Raw genomic sequence first — 20,869 nt, forward strand, 5'->3', positions numbered from 1 at the left:
CGAGAAATTTTCAGCATGTTGAAAATTTTTCGACGTATGACACATGGTCCGCATACGCTGGCATAAGTTGTAGACACGCTACGCGATCATTGACACACGTTACTTGTACGTTACTCATAAGTCGAAACACGTCGAGGTAATGGTCGGCGTCAGTGTTCCAGACTCCCTGTTTTTTTGTCTTCGGTATAACGGTGATGTTGACACTTCGATTTCTAGTGCAGTTATGATTTAAATCGTTGAGCAGCAGCCTATTAATTATATTATATTATAACCGCACTAGAAATCGAAGTGTCAACATCACCGTCATACCGAAGAAAAAAAAAAACCAGGGAGTCTGGAACACTGAAGCTAACCATTACCTTGACGTGTTTAGACTTATGAGTAACGTACAAGTAACGTGTGTCAACGATCGCGTAACCTGCCTACAACTCGTTACTCATAGGTTAGAAATAAGTTTTGGGTACGCTAACCATTACCTTGACGTGTTTCGACTTATGAGTAACTTACAAGTAACGTGTGTCGACGTGTGTCAATGATCGCATAACGTGCCTACAACTTATGGCCAGCGTTATGCGGAACGTGTGAGTCATACGCTGGCATACGTCGAAAAATTTCAAGCATGGAAAATTTGTCTAACACGTCGGTGTACTACGAAGTATGCCAGCGTACTGCAAAAAAAAGCCAGCATACTACGACCTATGCCAGCATGCTCTTAACGTATACAAACTTACCCATAACGTATTCGACGTGTGCCAGCGTTTTAGCCAAATTTTGCATACGTCAGACATACGCTGGTTAAATCGTCAAGGTGTGACAGGGCCTTTAGAAAGTATATGCCAGGGTTGTGTGTGCCTTCTCACTTTCTCCTGATTGGTTTGCTTAAAATGGGGGAGGTATCCACAACCAAGCCCCCCCCATCTCGGCTTTGTGTTCTATCATGTTAATATTAAAACATGTTTGGGGGTCCAGTAGTATGATTTTTCTTTACCACCTAAAAACCTTCCAGTGCACATTCTGAGTACAACCAGCAGTTTTTAACCTATTTTGTCCAGTGGTTCAGAAGTGCATCGAAGTCAAACAAACACACAAACACTTCTGAAATGATATCTAATGTATAAAGTTCATTCTTACAACTGCGTGACTGATATTAATGTGCGGTACATTCCCGGTGATGTAGAAAGCTGAAATTTTGCATGCCGATGGACATCGAAGCTGATGCAATTGGAAAAAAAAAATCACAGAACCGTCGGAAAGTTGCCATAAATGAAAATATACAAAAATAAGTGCAGCCTTGTACTCACGGCAGGTGAGCGACCCGAGACACTGGGGAAACACAATGTGTTATTGCTTACAATTGTAAGCATACCCCACTAGTATAGTTTGATGATAATCCATTTTGGTAATTCTTAGATGTTGAAATTTGACTTTTGTTTCACTTTAAGCAATCTTTCTTGGAAACACTCGTCCTCCTTCATGTGCAGCACAAGGCTGTGACAGCATCATTGGCTGGGGGTGTGGCTGTGCCACTAATGCAATGCCCCTTTTACGAGTACACTGGAACTCATTTTGCTGACATCGGAAGTATGATAGGCTGAGTCAACCCTAGCTGATGATAATTCAACGGTTTGACAGGGGCTTCAACTCAAGACCCGAGGATATTAAGCCAGCCACCTTACCATGAAGCCAACATCAGGCTTATATAGGAACACTGTCATCATAACCACTTATGAGGCATCTTTTTAATTTTGTACACACATGGTAGAGGTGGTGGGGGAGGGGGTCTTGGCCTGTTTTGTAAATGGTATGTACAAGGGTGAGGATAAAGTTGGTGGAATCGTAATCATGATGATCTATTACGTCTTAACGTTTTTACTGTATTGTACTTGTATTTTCTGCAATTAAATTTTTTTATTATAAATTAAACGTTAATTCTGATATTGAAAAGCAACATTTATTTTGAGCTCTACCCTGTTAAATATATAAATATACTCATATTCTATGTACTAACTCCATTTGTACAACAAACTTGAGTGAATGGGTAGAAATAAATTTGTCTGCTCCATAATATTGGCGTATATTGTACATCACGTACACTTGAAAAGCAAAGTTACAAGCCAGAATCCATGAATATATTCCCCACAAAATTGAAGCCAGAGACTGGTCATTGTAGTCTTCATGGTGTGCAGAGCTCTTGAAGGGCATCGGCCAAGACAAAATCCTGGGTGCCAAGAAACTGGTTCTTGGATACAAGGCTGTGATCGAGAACAGCGGCCTGCTTGCTGAGGATCTTGAACTCACAACATCGCAACTGCAAAGGCTCAAGCGGGGTTCTGAAGGTGTGCACTATTGGGCTCGTGGGGGATGGATAAAAAGCAGATGGCTATCATGATGGAAAGCTAATAATCTTTTCTACGTGTGGTTAAAGAATATCACGAAACTTTTCAGCATAGTTTGTCAGCTTTAAATGCAGACCCGAATGCTGTACATGTATAAAAGACAAACATCGCAACAAAGAAATATGGAGCAGTAATTGAGAGTAAGCTGGCTTGGCAATGGCACAGGGTCAAGAAGGGAAATATTTTGCTTTAGGTAATGAAGTCAAAACAGTCATTCATTGGAGATAACATCTAAAAGAAGGCTTATCTGTTTGCATCACCAACCTGAAATAAATGAATGGAAAATATGCTGATGATAAGAGAGTTGTGGAAATCCACATTGCATTACATGTGCAAAAATAGCAGTGATATGGAACCCCTTTTCCCTCTTCCCCACGGTTGACACTGCACCTGTATGATAATGTCACCTTTCAGTTTTGCAGGATGTAGAATGCTTTGTGAAGAAGAAGCCCCCATTTACCAAATTAATGAGTGATGGGATGACACCATTGCTGAATGGTTTGATCTGTGGATTCTGCTCTTGCTTCGTGGCCACCATAGTCATCTTTCTCATCACCTGTTACATGTTGAACCGAGATCACACAAATCGCCAAACCAAGAACTACCATCGCCTCAGGGTGGAAGCAAAGAGAGAATGGTTTTGACAAAAGCCGCTTTCAGGCAGACATTTACGAAATGTATCCACTCAAAACTACCACAAGTGAAGTAAAAATGCTGCAGAGAAAATAAAAATTTTAAAAAGGAAGAAACCAAAGTGGGTCATCAAACACCGGCCTGTAATGGAAAACAAAATTTTATTTGTGAATTTTGCATAAAATATCTTTAACCACTGTCAGATAAAACATCTGGATTCTATAATATTTCAATTGGTTACCTGCGTAGAGTGGGAAATGGTATTAAATGTACCTGGAACTGAAAAAGTACAATGTGTATTTTCTAATCTGAAAATGTCTTTTCCATGACACATGAACACTAACAAAATCATTTTCCTTTTGCATGGTGTTTTGGTTTTGGTTTGAAAAATAGATACATCACTGACAAGTACTTTGGTGCTCTTATGGACTACAAATTCCATCCAACAACAAAAAAATGTTTTCAGTGTTCAAGATTAAAAAGGATTACAATCGACATGTGAAAGTACAATCAACATGTGAAAGCACAACACATGGTCATCTTAAAGTGGAATTTAAAACCAAACATGCACTTTTGATCTAAACCTCCAGGATCTAGAATGGTTGAATTTATTCAACACCAAACTCAAGAATCTTTCAAACTTAAACATAAGGAGTAAGCATTTAGTGATGCCAGAAGTACCCCCCAAAGGGCAGCACCAAGCTGAGCCTCAACAGGTTTAAAGTTAAAATTATAGTGCTGAACTTCATGAGCTGAGCCTTAATCTCATTACATATCAAAAGTGAACACAGAATATAGCAAATAGAACAGGTGACTTTGGCAACAACAACAAAAAAAAATGAGCAGATGGATAACTTTTATAACCATAAGACCAACATGCCCAGTGCAATTACAGTCATATAATATCCCCGTCAAAATGAATTGACAAACGTGAAATAAGCATGTAAGAAGCCCCATGGATCTTCAAGATGTGGGTAGTGACTGACATGGGCTGGAAGAACAGTAACAGCTGACTCAGAAACCACAGATCTGAAAGGCAGCATCTTCATATTAACAACGAACACCGAGCTGGTCTACTTGTCATTCCCATTTGAGCATTTCCCTCATATTATATTGACACCAGATTCAAAAGACATATCCTATATAAGATGCCTACCAAAAGACTGTACAGTACTGTATGTTCCAAACAAGCGCAAATACAGGGTATCCCAAAAGTAGTGTACTGCTTTTGATTTTGAAGATTTCATAAATGCTAATGCCTAACAATATGATATTTTTTTTCTTCCAGATTGATGCTCCAACCCTGGAGATTCCAACCCTAGGAAATTCAATTGTTCAAGCATTGTGAGCCAACAGACACATCAATACACTACTTTACTTCACTTTTGGGACACCCTATATATGCTTAAAAAACTTTTTTTTTAACTACTCAACCAAATTTTGCATGTTGTCCAATGGTACCCAAAGTATGGTTTCTGTCTGGATAGCATACAGTATCTGTGGGAGGGAGTTCAAGGTGGGGGGAAGACCCCAATTCTCTCAAAGTAAATATGTACCGTGTAGCGCCACCTGGTGATAGCTGGTATTAGATAATCATCTTATACACACACTTATACACACCCTTGCTCACCGGAATATTTGTGAGTTAACAACTTTGCCAAATGCTTTGTTTTAATGATACAACCATTCTAATAATAACAACACTTTCATTTGAAATGCAATGCCAGCATTGACTGATTCATATTCTTACTTGAATTGTTCTCTTGAAAATACCTCAGAAGAAGAGTACGATGCAAACCATAATACGAAGCATTTTTGAAACACCCATAGCTCTGTATCACGAGCCAATGTGATATGAACAATACAAATCAGTAGATATCTCTGTCTCACTCTGTTACAAAAGGCCAAATAATAACTGGCTAGTTCCATTTGTGACCTCGTGGAAAATGTCAAATTTTGCCTGCTTGGCATCGATGCCAATTTTATCCTTCATCAGCACAAAGCATCACCTCACACTGCTCTAATTGTGATAGAATTATTATCAATGGAATAGAGCACCAAGATCTTGCCAATGCATCCTCACTATTCATTAACTCTAACTCCAAGTGACATCTGGTTGTTCCACAAACGAATTTGTTTCCTGTTACTTCCATTACTCATCACTCATCATCATAATTCCATTACGCATCACCGTTTACCCTGGGAAGTACTGTTTATAAAATGGTTTAAACATACACTCATGAATAACTTCATTCAGCAATGAGTGAATAAAATGATGGTGACTGTGCACAACAACTGGAGGACATTATGCGAAAGTGACATCTGTGGGATTATTATTATTATTTTTTGGTTTTCCTGCTTCAGCAGTTAGACAAAAATGGCATGGACTTTTCATATGAGCCTTGTAATGTATTTTTCTCCAAATTTCTTAATACTCTGACCTTTCATGCAAAACTACATTTGCTACAAACAGACAAACAGGGGTTATGTATTCACCCTGATTGTCTGTTTGTGAGCAGGAGTTATCTCAAAAAAAGTTATGGACCAATTCAGAAAAAATTTAGTGGACAAGTTGAGTGTGTGAGAAGGACGAATCAATTCGATTTTGGTGAAGATCTGGATCTGGACACTGGACTTTTTAAAGGATTATTCACCGTTGACAGATAGGGCCAAAAACAGATTTTTTGATAGGGCCAAAAACAGTTGAAAATTTTTTTTGTATGCCTAGTTGAGCCTCATAGAAGAGCTAGTACTGGTACACTGAACGGATCAGGACACAAAATGGCGTGAAACTAAGCAAAATGTAAGGCAGGGTAGCCAGCCCAGAGGGGAGAGCAGCACTCCATCATGCTGCAGATGAAAGTCTTGTAGGTGGATAGGAGTTCAGGTGTGCCAAGGAAGGATTTTGTACAACGGAGGATGCCCAGTCGGCAGCTAGCTTTGGAGGCCAACTTTAAAATTTGGTTTGCCCAAGAAAGATCATGGCAGACAGTGAGACCCAGGATTTTGAATGAATTAACTTCCTCAAGAGGATTGTGAAGAAAGTAGATAGGACCATCTGACACACCTTCCTTCCGGACAGTGAGAGTTTGAGATTTGTCATAATTAAAAGACATATTCCAAGTGTTTGACCAGTTTGTGACTTTTTCAAGGTCTGAAGAGTGGGAAGAGGCTGCAGCCTGTCTGGCTGGAGGATGGGGGATGTCACGGCAGAGGGTGGAGTCATCGGCAAATCAATAAAGAGGATTTTCCAGCAAGTCAAAGAGATTTATGAAGATAAGGAATAGGATTGGGCCCAGAACACTGCTTTGGGGCACTCCAGCCTTGACAGGGAGAGGAGATGAAAGGATTCCATTGAATGCCACACGTTGGCTACGAGAGTAGAGGAAGTCAGTTGGCCATGTGTGGAATTGACCTTAGATGCCATAAGCAGAGACTTTGGAGAGCAAGGTGGGGTGGCAGACTGTATCAAAAGCACAAGATCTCACGTGTGACATTGATGGCCTCCATCCATTGTTGGGTGAGTAGAAGCAGCACGCCCAAGGTGTTGTTACCTGGTCTGAAACCAAATTGGTTTTCTGATTTGAGGTTGTTGGAAAAAGGAAGACTTTCATACTGTCATCATATAACTGTGATGATGGTTTCCATGACCTTGCTGATGATTGGAAGTAAGCCGATAGGTCTGCAATTAAGGGGATCAGTTTTTGCACGATATAACAAAAAATAGTAATAATTGCGGCCAGGTTATGACAAAACTTGGTGGAAGAATTGGGTAGGTGACAAGAACAAGCCGATTAGATTTTGGTTCAGGTCCGGAAGCAGATCTTGCCTATCAGGTGGACACAAAACGTGAACTGTTCAGCCTGGCAGAGGTATGGGCTCGACTGAGTGCCGTTCTCGTCGTATAATGATATTTTCAGATGTGCAAGTCTCAAATTTATTGTCCCATGAAGTATACGCAATAAATCATGATCATTGACACAAGTGGAGAGAAATCTGCAAGCGGATCAAAAAAGGCTCACTTGAATCTCTGCACAAAGCTTGGATGAGGGTTGACAGGGTCTGCCGGTCCATAGATCAAATGCACTAAACAAAAATGTACAAAAAAAAAATTAAGGAATATCAGTCTCAGAATTATTTCATCTTTCCAACAGCAGCTCTTCATTCTCACTGCACTCTGCTCCAAGCTATTTAAATTACTCTCAAAAGCAAAAACAGCAGCAGAAGACACAATTATAATGCAAAATAATGTAAAATCTGGAAGGCAAGGCATTATTTATTTTGTCTGAAATTTGACACACATGGAACCCGAGTCTCTTTGAGAACTCCAGTCCAGCGCACACGGTTCTCCCAGCGCTCTTCAATGTACCGCAGCAAACTGAGGGCAACATTGTGGCTCCGTCAATCAGTTCTCATTGGAGAATAACCGATTAAAGTTGACACAACATTCAAATCATTGAGTGTTCACAGGGTAGTTAAAACCACAGGTGGCACAATTCATTTGAGATCTTATGTGACAACAAAGGCTCGGAGGTCTGACATCTCATCCACAGCCTTCAAATGGGACTATACACAAGACATTTGCCAAGTCTTAATATATCCATCGAGGTAGAATATGAGGGGGAAGTGTAAGGTACAAGATGAGAAATGGGGAGAATTGAACAGAATTGTTGAAGATGAGTAAAGGGGAGGAGGGGAATGCAATAGAGTCGGGAAATTGTGGTTATGGCTTTAGATAAATCTAAACAAGCATTCCAGAAAAAAAATTGTAATTTAACGTTACCTGGCCAATGCCAGATGTCCATCGTTCTGACGCAGTGCTACCCACATGTCCCAAAAACGTTCACGTGATGGCTGGGTATGCACACCAAACACCTCACGCAGGCTGAGGCACAATATAGCAAGGGAAAGGAGGAGTTGTGTGGGTGGGAATGGGTACACCCCCTTCCTTAAGCAACCAAAAATAATGCCCACCCGCAAGACCGGCGCCACACCTCTCGAGGCTTCAACGGGAATGAACAAATGCGCACGCACACACACGCCCTCTCGCTCGTATTGTGTTCCAAACTGAGTCCCCGTGACCAAATTCTAAATTGAGCGCCATCCGGCACCAAATTAGATTTACAGATCGGATTTTTCGGGTTAATTGTATTCATTTTAAAACAAAATAAAGCACTATGCAGGCCGACCGTGGCCCCAAAAATTGTTATTTTATGGATGTCACAGCGACATCAAAAAAGATGGAAGTAGAGAGGCCATTAGTGAGCAAACAAGGAGCAGGGCCATTCGTGATTAGCCCCCTGCACTGTGACTGCAGCAGCGCTCACTTTACGATCCGTACTCGCCCTGGGCTTTCGTAGGGACACCTTGACGTTTGCACTCAATGGGTCGGTGAAGCTCTCAGCAGCTAGCTGTCCATTGCTGCAGGATGCTGACAGGGCATCCTGCAAAGTTATCCGCAGCATGTCGGTCGACAGGGCCGGATGTTTGGGAGGAACCAGTGTGCTTCCCATTGTGGTAATCCACAAATCCTGAGTCCGCAACAATACATTGAAGCCCAGCATCACCAAATCTCATGCCAATGCATGCCAAAGCGGTTCTTTGTGTGAAAATCTCCAAGGAGGATCACAATGCGGTCCATGTAAACTGCTGTTTTATCTGATAATGTGAGCTTTAACGTAAATGGCACCATTGGGCTAATCTTTCAGTGAGCTTTTGTGGGGTCATACCACACGCCTTGATATTCCTCCCAGGAGATGGTGTAGTTCAGAGATTAGTGGGCCCAGCAGGGATAAATTAGCTTCAAAGGGATTTGAGGGGCAGAAGTTAGAAATAAGATACAGGGATTAGTGGGGCAGCTAGGGTAGGATAGGACACAGTTGAAGCCGGCCATCTGACCTGCTGCCACTGTACGCTACTGCCATGAATGTGGCATCTGATCCTTATCGCCAGTTCTCTCTTTTGCCTGGACCAGCTCTTCTGTCTGGCCGAAAAACGTACCCTGCACCCTGCCAGTCCATAGAGAGATGACACTCGTTCCCTATATTTGGAGAAATCAAGATGGAGCAAAAAGTAAGGTCAGGTCAGGTGTGGAAGCATGCGTCGCCACGTCCACTTTCCACCGGTACTCCAGGGGCCTCCGTCTGGCCATCTGCCAAGCAGACACCTGGTCCATCCCCATCTCCTTGAGATGCCGATCAATCTGCCACAACCACGAGGTATGTGGTCGGCCCGTTGGCCTCCGCCACTCACAAGGCTCCCTTGCTGAGTGAAACTAGTTTGCAGGATCATCAGTAAAACAAGCCACATCTCCATACAGCCTCAGCTGATGCTCACGGACCATACATTTAACAAATCTCACCTGAGTCTCTCAACAACCACTCGTTGGACACAAGGTCCGAACAGCGAAAGCCAGTAATTCTCCGAAGAAAACTGGTACCGAAGGAGTTAAGTCTGTGTCGCAGATACATGGTCAAGGTCCAAGTCTCATATCCACAGAGCAAGACTGGAAGCACTGAGGACCTGAAGACTCTGACTTTCGTCCTCCTGCACAGATAACGATAGCACCACACACCATGATCCAGTGAATCCATGACACCCCTAGGCCCAACCCTGACGTCTAGGGATCTCTGGCTCATAGCCAGAAGAGACATGAATATCACTGCCAAGTTAAGTGAATCTCTCCATGACCTCAGCATCCTCACCACAAACAGGTACAGACAAAATAGCAGCATACAAGATGTCAATGAAAGCCTGGAACTTAATTTTGACCAAGGAAACCCGTAATCCCAGTGGCTCCGACTCCTCATTCAGCACCTCGAAGGCTCCCAAAAGGATATCCAGTCTCCACGAAGATGACTGCATCATCTGTGAAATCAAGGTCAGCGATTGTGACACTCCCAAACAATGCACCGCAGCTTGATCTCTGCAACATCCTCCCCAGAATACAGTACATACAAGCGCTGAAAAGTGTGTGTGGGGGGGGGGGGGGGATGAATCCACACCCCTGACGAACTCCAGTATAACCTGGATATAAGTTGGAGATGGAACCACCACATCTCACAGCACTCTCCGTACTGGAGTAGAGTTCAGAAATCAGGTTGTTCAGTTTTGGTGGAACCCCACAAATACCAATAATCCTCCAGAGGGCATCCCAATTCATTGAACGAAACAATTTGCAGAGATCAACATAGGCTGCTAGCAGCCCCTGCTGAAACTCTCATCTGCATTCAGTGAGGACCCGAAGAGCAAGGATACAGTCAATCGTTGACCTCTTTGGTATAAAGCCTAACTGCTCTGGGTGTTGTTGCTCAAGGAGATGGTGGCGAACTCGATCAAGAATTATCCGAGCAAAGACCTTGATCGGCACTGAGAGCAGCGTCACCCCTCGGTAGTTGTTGCAGTCTTGGCGATCACCCTTCCCTTTAAGGAAGAGAGACAACAAGGCCCCTCTTCCAGTCACTTGTGATGATGCCTGTGTTCCAAACAGAGCAGAGAACTGCATGCAACGACAAGAGTACAGCATTTCCACCAGCTTTGAGAAGTTCAGCATGGATGCCACGTACCCAGGAGCTTTACCCCCATTTCAACTGGTTTACCCGAAGTCCAGCAAGGATGGAAGTCTTGAAGGCACTCCACAACTCTTCAGAATTCCCCAATGCACCCACACCCCCCAAATCCCCACATAGCCTGTTCACAAACTCTTCAGCTACACTCTCATCCTTGAGCTTACCAAAATCCAGCCTAGGCTGGGATGACACCATTCTTCTGGATTTAAGCTGAAACTTCAGAGTTGCTACAAGAAGTCTGTGGTTGGTATTGAGGAAGTGAGCACTCCGGTTAGACCCTGCACTTCTGGATCATCCTCCAGCGACCATCTCCGAGAACATGGTTAATCTCCTTTGCCACATCAACAGCATTGGAATACCAAGTCCAGTGATAAGCCTGTGAGTGCTGAAACCATGAACCAGCCACCCTAAGTCCATGACTTCTTGCAAAGTCTAGAAACTTCGTCCTTTATGGTGCACAGTTCCAGACCCATGGGGATCAACACATGTCTCCTAACAATCCATATCAGTGCCAGTCGATGCAATGAAATTCCCCAAGATTGGAAGAGTATCCTTCCTGGGGCACTGATCAACCACAGACTCGAGTATGGCAAAGAATGCGTCCTTCACGGTGAGATCACTCGCCTCAGTCGGAGCATATACAGAGGCCAGGGAAACGACACCCAAGGAGTGACGAATCCAGAGTATCATAATACGCACGTTGACCGGTGTTACCTCATTTATCATGGGAGTCAGCTTATTGGACACAGCTACAGCAACTCCTTGGGCATGGTAATCATCAGAGCGACAAGACAAATAGTAGGTGTAACCACTCGCCATGGTCTCGCCCCACTATCCGGTCTCCAAACCTCAGAGTGTGCTGCAATAATATTCAACCGCTGGAGCTCAGATGATAACAGAGACAGGTGATCATCCTCTCTTCGGGATAGGACATTCCAAGCCCCCACCCGAAGGGACCGCCTCAGGTTAACCCAACGAAACTGTTGTCTGGTGGACGACACCTCAGCACCACTCCGCCACACACTGCAATCTGACCAAGGAAGTTTGCCCCATACTTTTCCTTCTGTCAAAGAATGGGGGTCCTGAAGGCTTTGCCCCAATCCCATCATCCAGTGAGCTGTCCTGCGAAGAGCAGCAACACAGGAGATACTCCCATGGAGTGGGTTTTCAGTTTTCTTTGCGTTTACGGGTTTTGCGGAATGGAGCGTTTTACAGTGGCTGTAGTGCAAATCCTTCCACCAACTTCCGAAAAAAAGTAACCACAACTGCAGGAGAATATCTGCGATGAGGACTGCTCATCCTGTGACGAGGATGACTGACGATGTGGAGGACTGACGATGAGGAGGACTGCTCATCAGAAGAGAGATGATGCATTTGTCACCTTTTCTAAACACCGACTGCAGGGAATTGAGTGACCTCAACAACACATTAAGGAACAAGGACAAATGTGTCCAAGAGCTGCGTCATAAAGGTTTTGTCTTCACCAGAAGAAGAAGAACAAGAACAACAAGAAGAACAACGTGGAGCTCTCTTCGAGCCAGCGTTCGCATTGCGACATGGCTAAAAAGCTTAAATCATTTGATGATGTAGGGAACAAGGTGACGACAAAAGGGGAAGGGTAAAGAAGTCGGCTTGAAAAGTGACCGGAAACTTCTTGCCAGACTTGTCATCGTCGGCAGAACCCGCAAAATTGATGTGAAAAACATGAATTCATATTGTTTGGGCCAACTTCCACTGGCTATTGCTACACACAATTGATGTCTTACAAGGAAAGGCTGCTGCTTTAACTTGAATCGGCCCTTGAAGCATCGCCAAAGGTCGAGACACCAAGCGGGAGTGTTTGGATTGTGGATGGGATGGGTCCAAACAAATGAGCTTCAACAAATGGGCCCAAAGAATATGCCACCGAACGTTGGTCAACTTCCTGACGAGAATCTCCACCGATTGTTGAATTTTGCTTGCACTCGTGGTTCAACTGCAGGACACTTTGTGACGGACAGATATCCAGCTGTCAGCATCAAAATGCAAAGCGCAAGCAAAGATCTGCAAGCGGCTCCAAGAAAATCAAGATTGAAAAGCCAGATAAACCAATCCCAAAACAGTGGGAAAAGTTCCTGTCACAGTTACAACAAGAAGCAGTTGGTTTGATTTCCTGTTCCAGATGTCAGGCAAGTGTGATGTTGGAAGACTGAAAGGTGTGACAGGAACCGTAGCTCATGAAGAACTCTGCCATGCAATAATTCCGCAAGATGGAGTGGCTCTTGTAAGGCGGCTCCCAGCTATACTTCCACACTGTCAAAGATGAGAATCTACGGCCTATCTATTTCCAGGCTATTGTGCAACATCTTGGACATGTCATAACCAAGTTCCTGGTAGGCCTCCACTCCTTCACTGGATGTGACTGTCAGTCAATTTTATGACAAAGGCAAGACAATGGCTATCAAGCTGATTGTGGACAACACAACATTGTGTTCAGCATTTCAATCTCTAGGGGATTCTTTCACAGTAAACGAATGTCTGGTGTCAGACCTGAAACTCTTTGTCTTCCTAACTTTATGGTCAGCGGGAATACTCAAACATGAATGATGCCAGATATGAAATGTTATCCTTGGCGACCAGGACAGAGAACGTTTTGTCACCAAATCGAGATGCCTTGCATAAGCATGTTCAGTGAGCCAATTTCCAAGCCACCATTTACAAGGGTTGCTTAGAACAGCACCCAGATATTCTACCTCCTGTTGGACAGGGATGGAAGCTGATAACTGATGCAGTTGATGCCCTGGGTGGGAATTGACTGGATGCAGATGCAATGAGCTCAAAAAAGCATCCTTGAACATTCATCCTGTGCACACAAGAAGTCTAAGTGCAGAGTCGGGGAGGCAGATGACAAATGCTGCGTGCCTTTAGGTATTCCATGCATAAAACTATGCTCATGTCTAGTGTTAGTAGATCTTTATTCTCATGTGTGAGAATTAAGATCTACCAACTCTCGCTGAAGACGATGATGTAGAGGTTGTAGACAGTGAGACTGATGACATGGGTTGAGGAGATGATGGGCTGGACGAGTTGACGACAACCACTCTCGAGAAGAGTCATCTTTCACGCTGTGTGGACAGTAAGTAAATGCAGTTGATGCATGCCTTAAAGCTGATGCCATTGGTGCATGTTTGTGTTGACATCGATCACAAGTGGGCAACCAAAATGATGCTACAAATTTTCGGGATGAAGTGTGGGTTGATGTGCAACTTCTGAAAGTGGGAAAAGTTAGAATAATGATAAGGCATACATGAGCTCCACTTTAAACAATATTTCATCCTCTGCCAAGGAATGGACCAGAATAATAAATTTCTGAAAGCAACGGCCTATAGTCTAAAGGGCACTTTGTTGAAAAATAATTCTTTCCCACCGGTGAAGCATATTTAGTGGGTAATTCACAAATTCACTTAAATTCACGACTTACCCTTATATGTGGTTCAAAAAAAAGTCAAAAAAGGTTAGACAAGCTTCCAGTGCTAATAAATATAATTTGCAAAATTCAGTCTTGTCCCCTTGTGTCCAGCACAACCAGCCCAGCTCATGACTCTTGTGAAAGCATAGTTTTGAATATTAAAATAACTGTGAACAATATAAGCCACCACTCACCCTGATTTGAACACAAAGTAGTTGCTTAGCCTTGTGAGGATGGGCGAGAGCAAGTTGTCATCTTTCAGCAGCTGGGCAAGTGATGTGCACACATACAGACCCACACACAAATGCGATAACTCTTTCCATGTTAGCAAGTTATATTTGTTGTATAAGAAGGATAGAATAGTATCAAACATCATCACTTTGTCAAATATACTCGATAAATAACACTTTTGAGTGGCGTGGTGGAAGAGTATGAAATATTGGAGTGCTATCACAGAGGTTTCGGGTTATAATCTGGATGAAGGCTGCAGTGGGGAAAACAATTGGATTCCTCTGGAGTTTGAGTTCATCTCCAGAAAATAACTAAGTCAGTATTATATATTATCAGTAAAAAAATTAAAACCCAGCTGGCTCATTAATTTTCAGAGAGAGGGGTAAGTTGCCTGCCCTGCCTGCTCTGGTTTGCATTTCATACCAGGCCACCTCACAGTTGGCAATCAAATTCCCCAAGGACAATTTGCAATCTGCAGTTAGATAGTTCCGATGAAATTCAGTGGTGTCCACATCCCCATCACAAATGATGATAAAACCTAAATGTTAAACCAATGGAAGTACGCCATCTTCTGGTCATGGTTTTAAATATACGGCACAGAAAAAGAAAAGGAAATTCCTGTAAGGGGAGTAAAATCGAGATATGAATATACCTTTTGCAGTAGTCGTGGGTGGTGGGTCTCAGGAAAAAGTCCTGGAAATAAATCAATAATGAGATATTAACTTGATCTGAAGTTAAACTTGGAGATTAAAAATAAAAAAGAACCCATGACATCAAAATATCAGATTTGATTGGGAGACGTCAAAAAAGTGATATTTACTTCTGTTCAGTGCAACGCAGACCCCACCTCTAAATACAAGACATCGCAAAACCGTCAAATAAAAGTGCACACCCGGTGGTTACCCACATCTGCTCAGAATTGAAATTCAGGTCATAATTCTCCTTGGATTGTTATTGCACACAGAAAAAAAAAATGACAGTGCCTTCAGAAGGTATTCACACCTCTCGACTTTTGTCACATTTTGTTGTTACAGCCTGAATTTAAAATTGATAAAGTTAAAATTTTTCGTCACCAATCTACACAAAATACCCCATAATGACAAAGCGAAAACATGTTTTTAGAAATTTTTACAAATTAATTAAAAATGAAAAGTTGAAATGTCATGCATCAATAAGTATTCAACCCCTTTGCTATGACACTCCTAATTGAGCTCAGGTGCATCCGATTTCCTTCGATCATCCTTGAGATGTCTCTACAACTTAATTGGAGTCCACCTGTGGCCAATTCAATTGATTGCACATGATTTATAACGAAACACATCTTTCTATACAAGGTCCCACAGTTGACAGTGGATATCAGAGCAGAAACTCTACCATGAAGTTCAAAGAACTGTCCGAAGAACTCCAAGATAGAATTGTGAGGAGGCATAGATCTGGGGAAGGGTATAAAACAATTTCTGGAGTGTTGAAAGTTCCCAAGAGCACAGTGAGCGACATCATTAGGAAATGGAAAAAATATTGAACTACCCAGACGCTTCAAAGAGCTGGACGCCCGACCAAACTGAGCAACTGGCCAAGAAAGACCTTGGTCAGAAAAGTGACCAAGAACCCAATGTCCATTTTGACAGCACTACAGAGTTCCTTCGCTAAGATGGGAGAACCTGCCGGAAGGAGAACAGTCTTTTCAGCACTTCACAAATCTCGGCTTTATGGAAGAGTGGCCAGACAAAAGCCACTCCTGAGAAAAAGGTACATGACAGCATGCCTGAAGTTTGCAAAAAGGCACATGAAAGACTGAGAGCATGAGGCAAAAGATTCTGTGGTCTGATGAGATGAAAATTGAACGATTTTGCCTGAATGCAAAGCGTTACATCTAGTGGAAACCGAGCACAGCTCATCACCTATCCAACACCATCTCTACCATGAAACATGGTGGTAGCAGCATCATGCTATGCGGATGCTTTTCAATGGTAGGGACTGGGAGACTTGCAAGGAGAAAGGGAACAATGAATGGAGCCAAATACAGGCAAATCCTTAGATTGCAGCGAAGATTTCTGTTCCAACAGGACAATGACCCCAATCATACAGCCAAAGCAACACTGGAATGGCTTCAGAACAAGAATGTGAAAGTCCTTGAGTAGGCCCAGGCAAAGCCCAGACTTGAATCCCATTAAGAATCGGTGGAAAGACTTGAAGATTGCTGTTCACCGACACTCCCCATCCAATTTGACAGAGTTTGAGCAAATCTACAAGGAAGTATGGGAGAAAATCCCCAAATCCAGATGTGTAAAACTGATACAGACATGTCCAAGAAGACTCAAAGCTGTAATCGCTGCCAAAGGCACTTCTACATGGTATTGACTCAAGGAGTTGAATACTTATTGACGCAAGACATTTCAGCTTTTCATTTTTCATTAATTTGTAAAAATTTCTAAAAACATGTTTTCACTTTGTCATTATGTGGAATTTTATGTGGAATGGTGACAAATTTTTTTAATTTAATCCATTTTAAAGTCAGGCTGTAACACAACAAAATGTGACAAAACTCAAAGGGTGTGAATACTTTCTGAAGGCACTGTAAAATAGTAGGAAATGGTCAGAAGCAGCTCAAAAGAACATTCTTCAAGCATACTAAAAACCATACCTCCACTGTCACTCTTCTATCAACAGTGCTCAATAGATTTTGCCAGAGATGGACAAAAGTATCGATTAATTCAGTTGCAATACAGATTTTCAGCACATAAAAGTGCCAATAATTCTCCAACTAGGTCGAGAAAGTGGAACAGACAAGGAGAAAGTAGAACAATGGCCAGACGAGCAAATAAAAATAATATAAAAGGCTTGTAGATGTAGTGCAACGTCATCATAGCTGGGTTTTGGGTCGCAAGGTATGTATGAGTGAAACAGCGTACCACCATTGGAGAAGCAGATACTCTTGATGTTCAAATGGCCTTCAGCTCCACTTTCGTACCTTTTGAAAACAAAACATCACCTAAAAGTGGGCATTCACTGGCTCTTTATATTATATTGAGTTCTATTCCATAAAGAAAGGTTACATATATTGCCAGCTATTACAAGGACTTCGCCACATTAAAACAGCTCAAGCTAAGCTATATTCCCCTCCCTCCCCCACCCCCACAACACATGCCTATGGCATCTTCCCATTGGCCAATGGCATAGCTTACACAGTGTTTACCCATTAATCAGTCACCTCACCGTTTTTTCTGTGTTTCACATTTCATAATTTCAAATTGGGGATAAAATTGGATAGTGGGATAACAATCCTAAAACGTTCCCGAGTCTTCATGTTTTTCTGTTTGTTTGTTTGTTTTTTAATACCCCCCCCCCCATCTTGTACAATTCTCATCACCATATGATGTATTAGCATTAGAGTTAGACACAAATCTGGTGTTAAAATGAGGCAGGACTGCTACAGTATGTTAACTGATGCAAACTGAATAAATATGGTCATGAAGTAAAACGAGAATGAGCAACTTGTGGTGCGTGCTGTAGAAGGCATTGCTGATGGGAAAAGAAAAACAAGGAGAGGAAGAAGGAAAAAAAACAAACAAACAATGGATTGCAAATATCAATGGCTGGACATATGTAACGACAATGGTGAAAGCGAAACAAATGGTGATAGTTCATGTCCGGTGGCAAGGTGCGATGTCTCAATGTGATACGTGAATTTCTAAATGACAATCTGCCCCAGAATCCTCAGCATGCATGTGCAGAAATCCCTTGCAGGAATGCCCATCAGGGTGGCTGAATGGATACCTTATGTGTCACATCAGGATTGTAACATAAAATGGCTCACAAAGATTCTGAAATAAGCCGAAAATACTTGGAGACATACCTGCGAGAAAGGGGTGTGCCTCTGCACAATGAAAGATTTGGAGAACTTTGATCAACTCGTCCAAAAAGTTGATATCTTACAGTCCACACTGCTAAAATTCCGACGATGTGTGCCCATTCAAGGTCTTTAGACAGGCTGTGAATGGGCACATTCTACCAGACTTCCCCCAATCATCCCCGTCAGTGAGTGGACTTTGAACCTTGTGGGATTACCTCATAGGAACATAGCAGGCTTGGTGACTTATATAATGGTGTCGGCAATCGGAAAGCTGATGTCATCATAACCATTATTCAGGTGGACTTCCCAGAGGAAGACACCATATATGGTTTAGTTGCTTCCTAACACCGATGGGAGGGTCATATCTGGGGCTTGTCAATGCACAGGTGACTTTAAAATGATATTTACTATTAATAATGTTTGGGAAGGGGGGGGAGAGGTGGGTCGGAGTGGGAGCTGCATGAGCAGTTAAAGATATATATATATATATATATATATATATATATATATATATATATATATATATATATATATATATATATATATATATACATATACACACACACACACACACACACACACACACACACATATACATACACACACACACACACACACACACACACACACACACACGGTGTCCGCAAAGTCACCTTGGGATTTAGAAATCAAATAACATTTCTGTTTTTTTAATAATTTGTTTTTCTTTTATTTTCAGAATTTAGATTAACATTTGGAAATTACCCATGGAAAAATTCACAACTGAACAAAGAACCAAATCGTGGAATTTTATTTTAAATTTCATCGATCAATTATTCTCACCCAAAGAACATGGACACCGAATAATTTCGTGAAATTCAGAAATTTCTTGCTCCCTGATTCGACACCTCCCGATAATTTTATTTGGGGTTACCTAAAGGAGCGTGTATACATCAATAAGCCCCCATACAATTCAGCAGCTCAAGGACAACATCTGTGTGGAAATTCGAGGGCTTCAGCCAGAGTTATTGTCCACTGTTGTGGAAAATGCAATTGAAAGAGTCCGTCTCTATGAAGCCGAATAATGGAGGACATCTAAGCTGCATCATTTTTCATAAATAAAGCAAATGTATCTCCATTTTGTCAATTTTCCTTTGGTATAAAAATAATCATAAATTATTAAAAAACAGAAATGTTATTTAATTTCTAAATCCCTAGATGACTTTTGGGACACCCTGTATATATAATATATAAATATATATATATATATATATATATATATATATATATATATATATAATATATAAATATATATATATATATATATATATATATATATATATATATTTTGTTTAGTTCTGGGATCACAAGATAAATTATACTACATTTTTGCAACTATTGGTAAAAAGGAGAAGTGTCCATCTGTGTGCATGTTTGTGGGTTATTAAATATCCACTGCCCCTGATGTCTTGTATTAACAGGAAATGGGATGAACCAGATACCTCCCATCGACGGATATTTCTCATATTTCTATATATCCGTGAGTTCGATTTGTCTTCACGCACAGACCAATTATGGTTTAACCATTTTAAAATTGCCACACTCTCATGTAAATGCTGAAAATTTTATTTAAAATATGATTTGAATTACAGATTACATGCTAGCAACAATAGGTTAAAAGTGCCCAGTGTGCAAAACTGAGTCACTACAAACACACACACACAGCGCATGTGCCAAAGGCCTCGTTTAGCATTCATACTCATTTTGATAGTCACATAATGACTCATAGTGCACATTTCTTTTCCTTTTTCTAAATACCTTCACTCGTTTCTGCTCTAATCTGTGACCAAATACTGACACCCTGAAATCCTTTTGAGAGGGAACTGCAAAAAAATAAAAATCCACCTGGCAAGAAGTTCTTGTGCCACAGAAACCCCATAATCATGGCTGATGATGTGCACCTTCTTGCCAACTATGTCCAGGTAGTCACTCAGGCTCTGCACAATGTCTGCCTGCTCCACAATGCTGTATTTATGGCCCTTCTATAAGGAAGTACATGAAACATGCCTGTCATGTGAAGACTTAAACTCTACAATTACACATATAAATGTATAACATTCAAGAAGATTATTTTACCCCAAATATATGACCTGGACTTTTACAAATCGTTTTACAACCACATTGTAGTAAATCAGTCCAAATGGCAATTCCATCCATCCATTGGGACCATATTCTGCACAGAGCGTCGGTGCTGCCAAGGCAGTCTTCTGGGCTATTGGGCTAATCCTGGACGGGTCACCACTCGGACGCAGGATACCAGCAGGCTGGTACTCATTTTGCCGACCTCGGAAGGATGACAGGCTGAGTCAACCCCACCTGGTATTAATTCAATAGCCGAGCTGGATTTGAACTCAGGACCCGAGGATCCCAAGCCCACCACTCTAACCATTAAGCCAACACCAGGCAAATGGCAATTGGGATTTATTATTGTGTATTAATATGTGTACAAAATTATTAATATAATAGTGGGGGGGGGCAAGTAGCCCTAGACAATGGGCCCATAGGACTTTCATGATGAGAAGTTGCCACCTATTTAGATATGTTCTACATATGCCTAGGAACAGGAAAATTGATGTTGCCAATTTTGGAGCTGTGTCAAATGGCGGCCATTTTGAATTCCAAAATGGCTGCCATGATCATGCTTTTTTCTTCAATTAATACAATTATTGCTCATATTTTTAAAATAATATCAAAATTTTAT

General features: G+C 41.8%; 2 protein-coding genes across 8 annotated transcripts in view; one reads left to right on the forward strand and one right to left on the reverse strand.

Moving 5' to 3' along the window:
• The window catches only part of LOC147018086 (uncharacterized), a 23,748-nt gene extending 18,998 nt beyond the window's left edge, over window positions 1-4,750 (forward strand). For 3 of the 4 annotated variants that reach the window (XM_085897425.1, XM_085897428.1, XM_085897426.1), the window contains 2 exons: window positions 2,187-2,336; window positions 2,811-3,051. In XM_085897425.1, the coding sequence (XP_085753551.1) occupies window positions 2,187-2,336; window positions 2,811-3,040 (380 nt within the window). In that variant the 3' untranslated portion in view covers window positions 3,041-3,051. Of the gene's footprint in view, window positions 1-2,186; window positions 2,337-2,810; window positions 3,052-4,317 lie in introns of those variants that run through there. The other variant, XM_085897427.1, reaches the window with a different exon arrangement.
• MEST (mesoderm specific transcript) overlaps window positions 3,172-20,869 on the reverse strand; it is a 35,269-nt gene continuing 17,571 nt past the window's right edge. For all 4 annotated transcript variants that reach the window (XM_085897422.1, XM_085897421.1, XM_085897424.1 and 1 more), the window contains exons 5-12: window positions 20,014-20,150; window positions 17,189-17,247; window positions 14,929-14,969; window positions 14,240-14,310; window positions 7,813-7,914; window positions 7,331-7,407; window positions 7,052-7,115; window positions 3,172-4,058 (exon numbers count right to left, since the gene is read on the reverse strand). In XM_085897422.1, the coding sequence (XP_085753548.1) occupies window positions 3,941-4,058; window positions 7,052-7,115; window positions 7,331-7,407; window positions 7,813-7,914; window positions 14,240-14,310; window positions 14,929-14,969; window positions 17,189-17,247; window positions 20,014-20,150 (669 nt within the window). In that variant the 3' untranslated portion in view covers window positions 3,172-3,940. The remainder of the gene's footprint in view (window positions 4,059-7,051; window positions 7,116-7,330; window positions 7,408-7,812; window positions 7,915-14,239; window positions 14,311-14,928; window positions 14,970-17,188; window positions 17,248-20,013; window positions 20,151-20,869) is intronic.

This window comes from Eptatretus burgeri, chromosome 10 (genome assembly GCF_056783735.1).
Source record: "Eptatretus burgeri isolate ZD-2024b chromosome 10, Ebu_testis_v1, whole genome shotgun sequence".
NCBI lineage: Eukaryota > Metazoa > Chordata > Myxini > Myxiniformes > Myxinidae > Eptatretus > Eptatretus burgeri.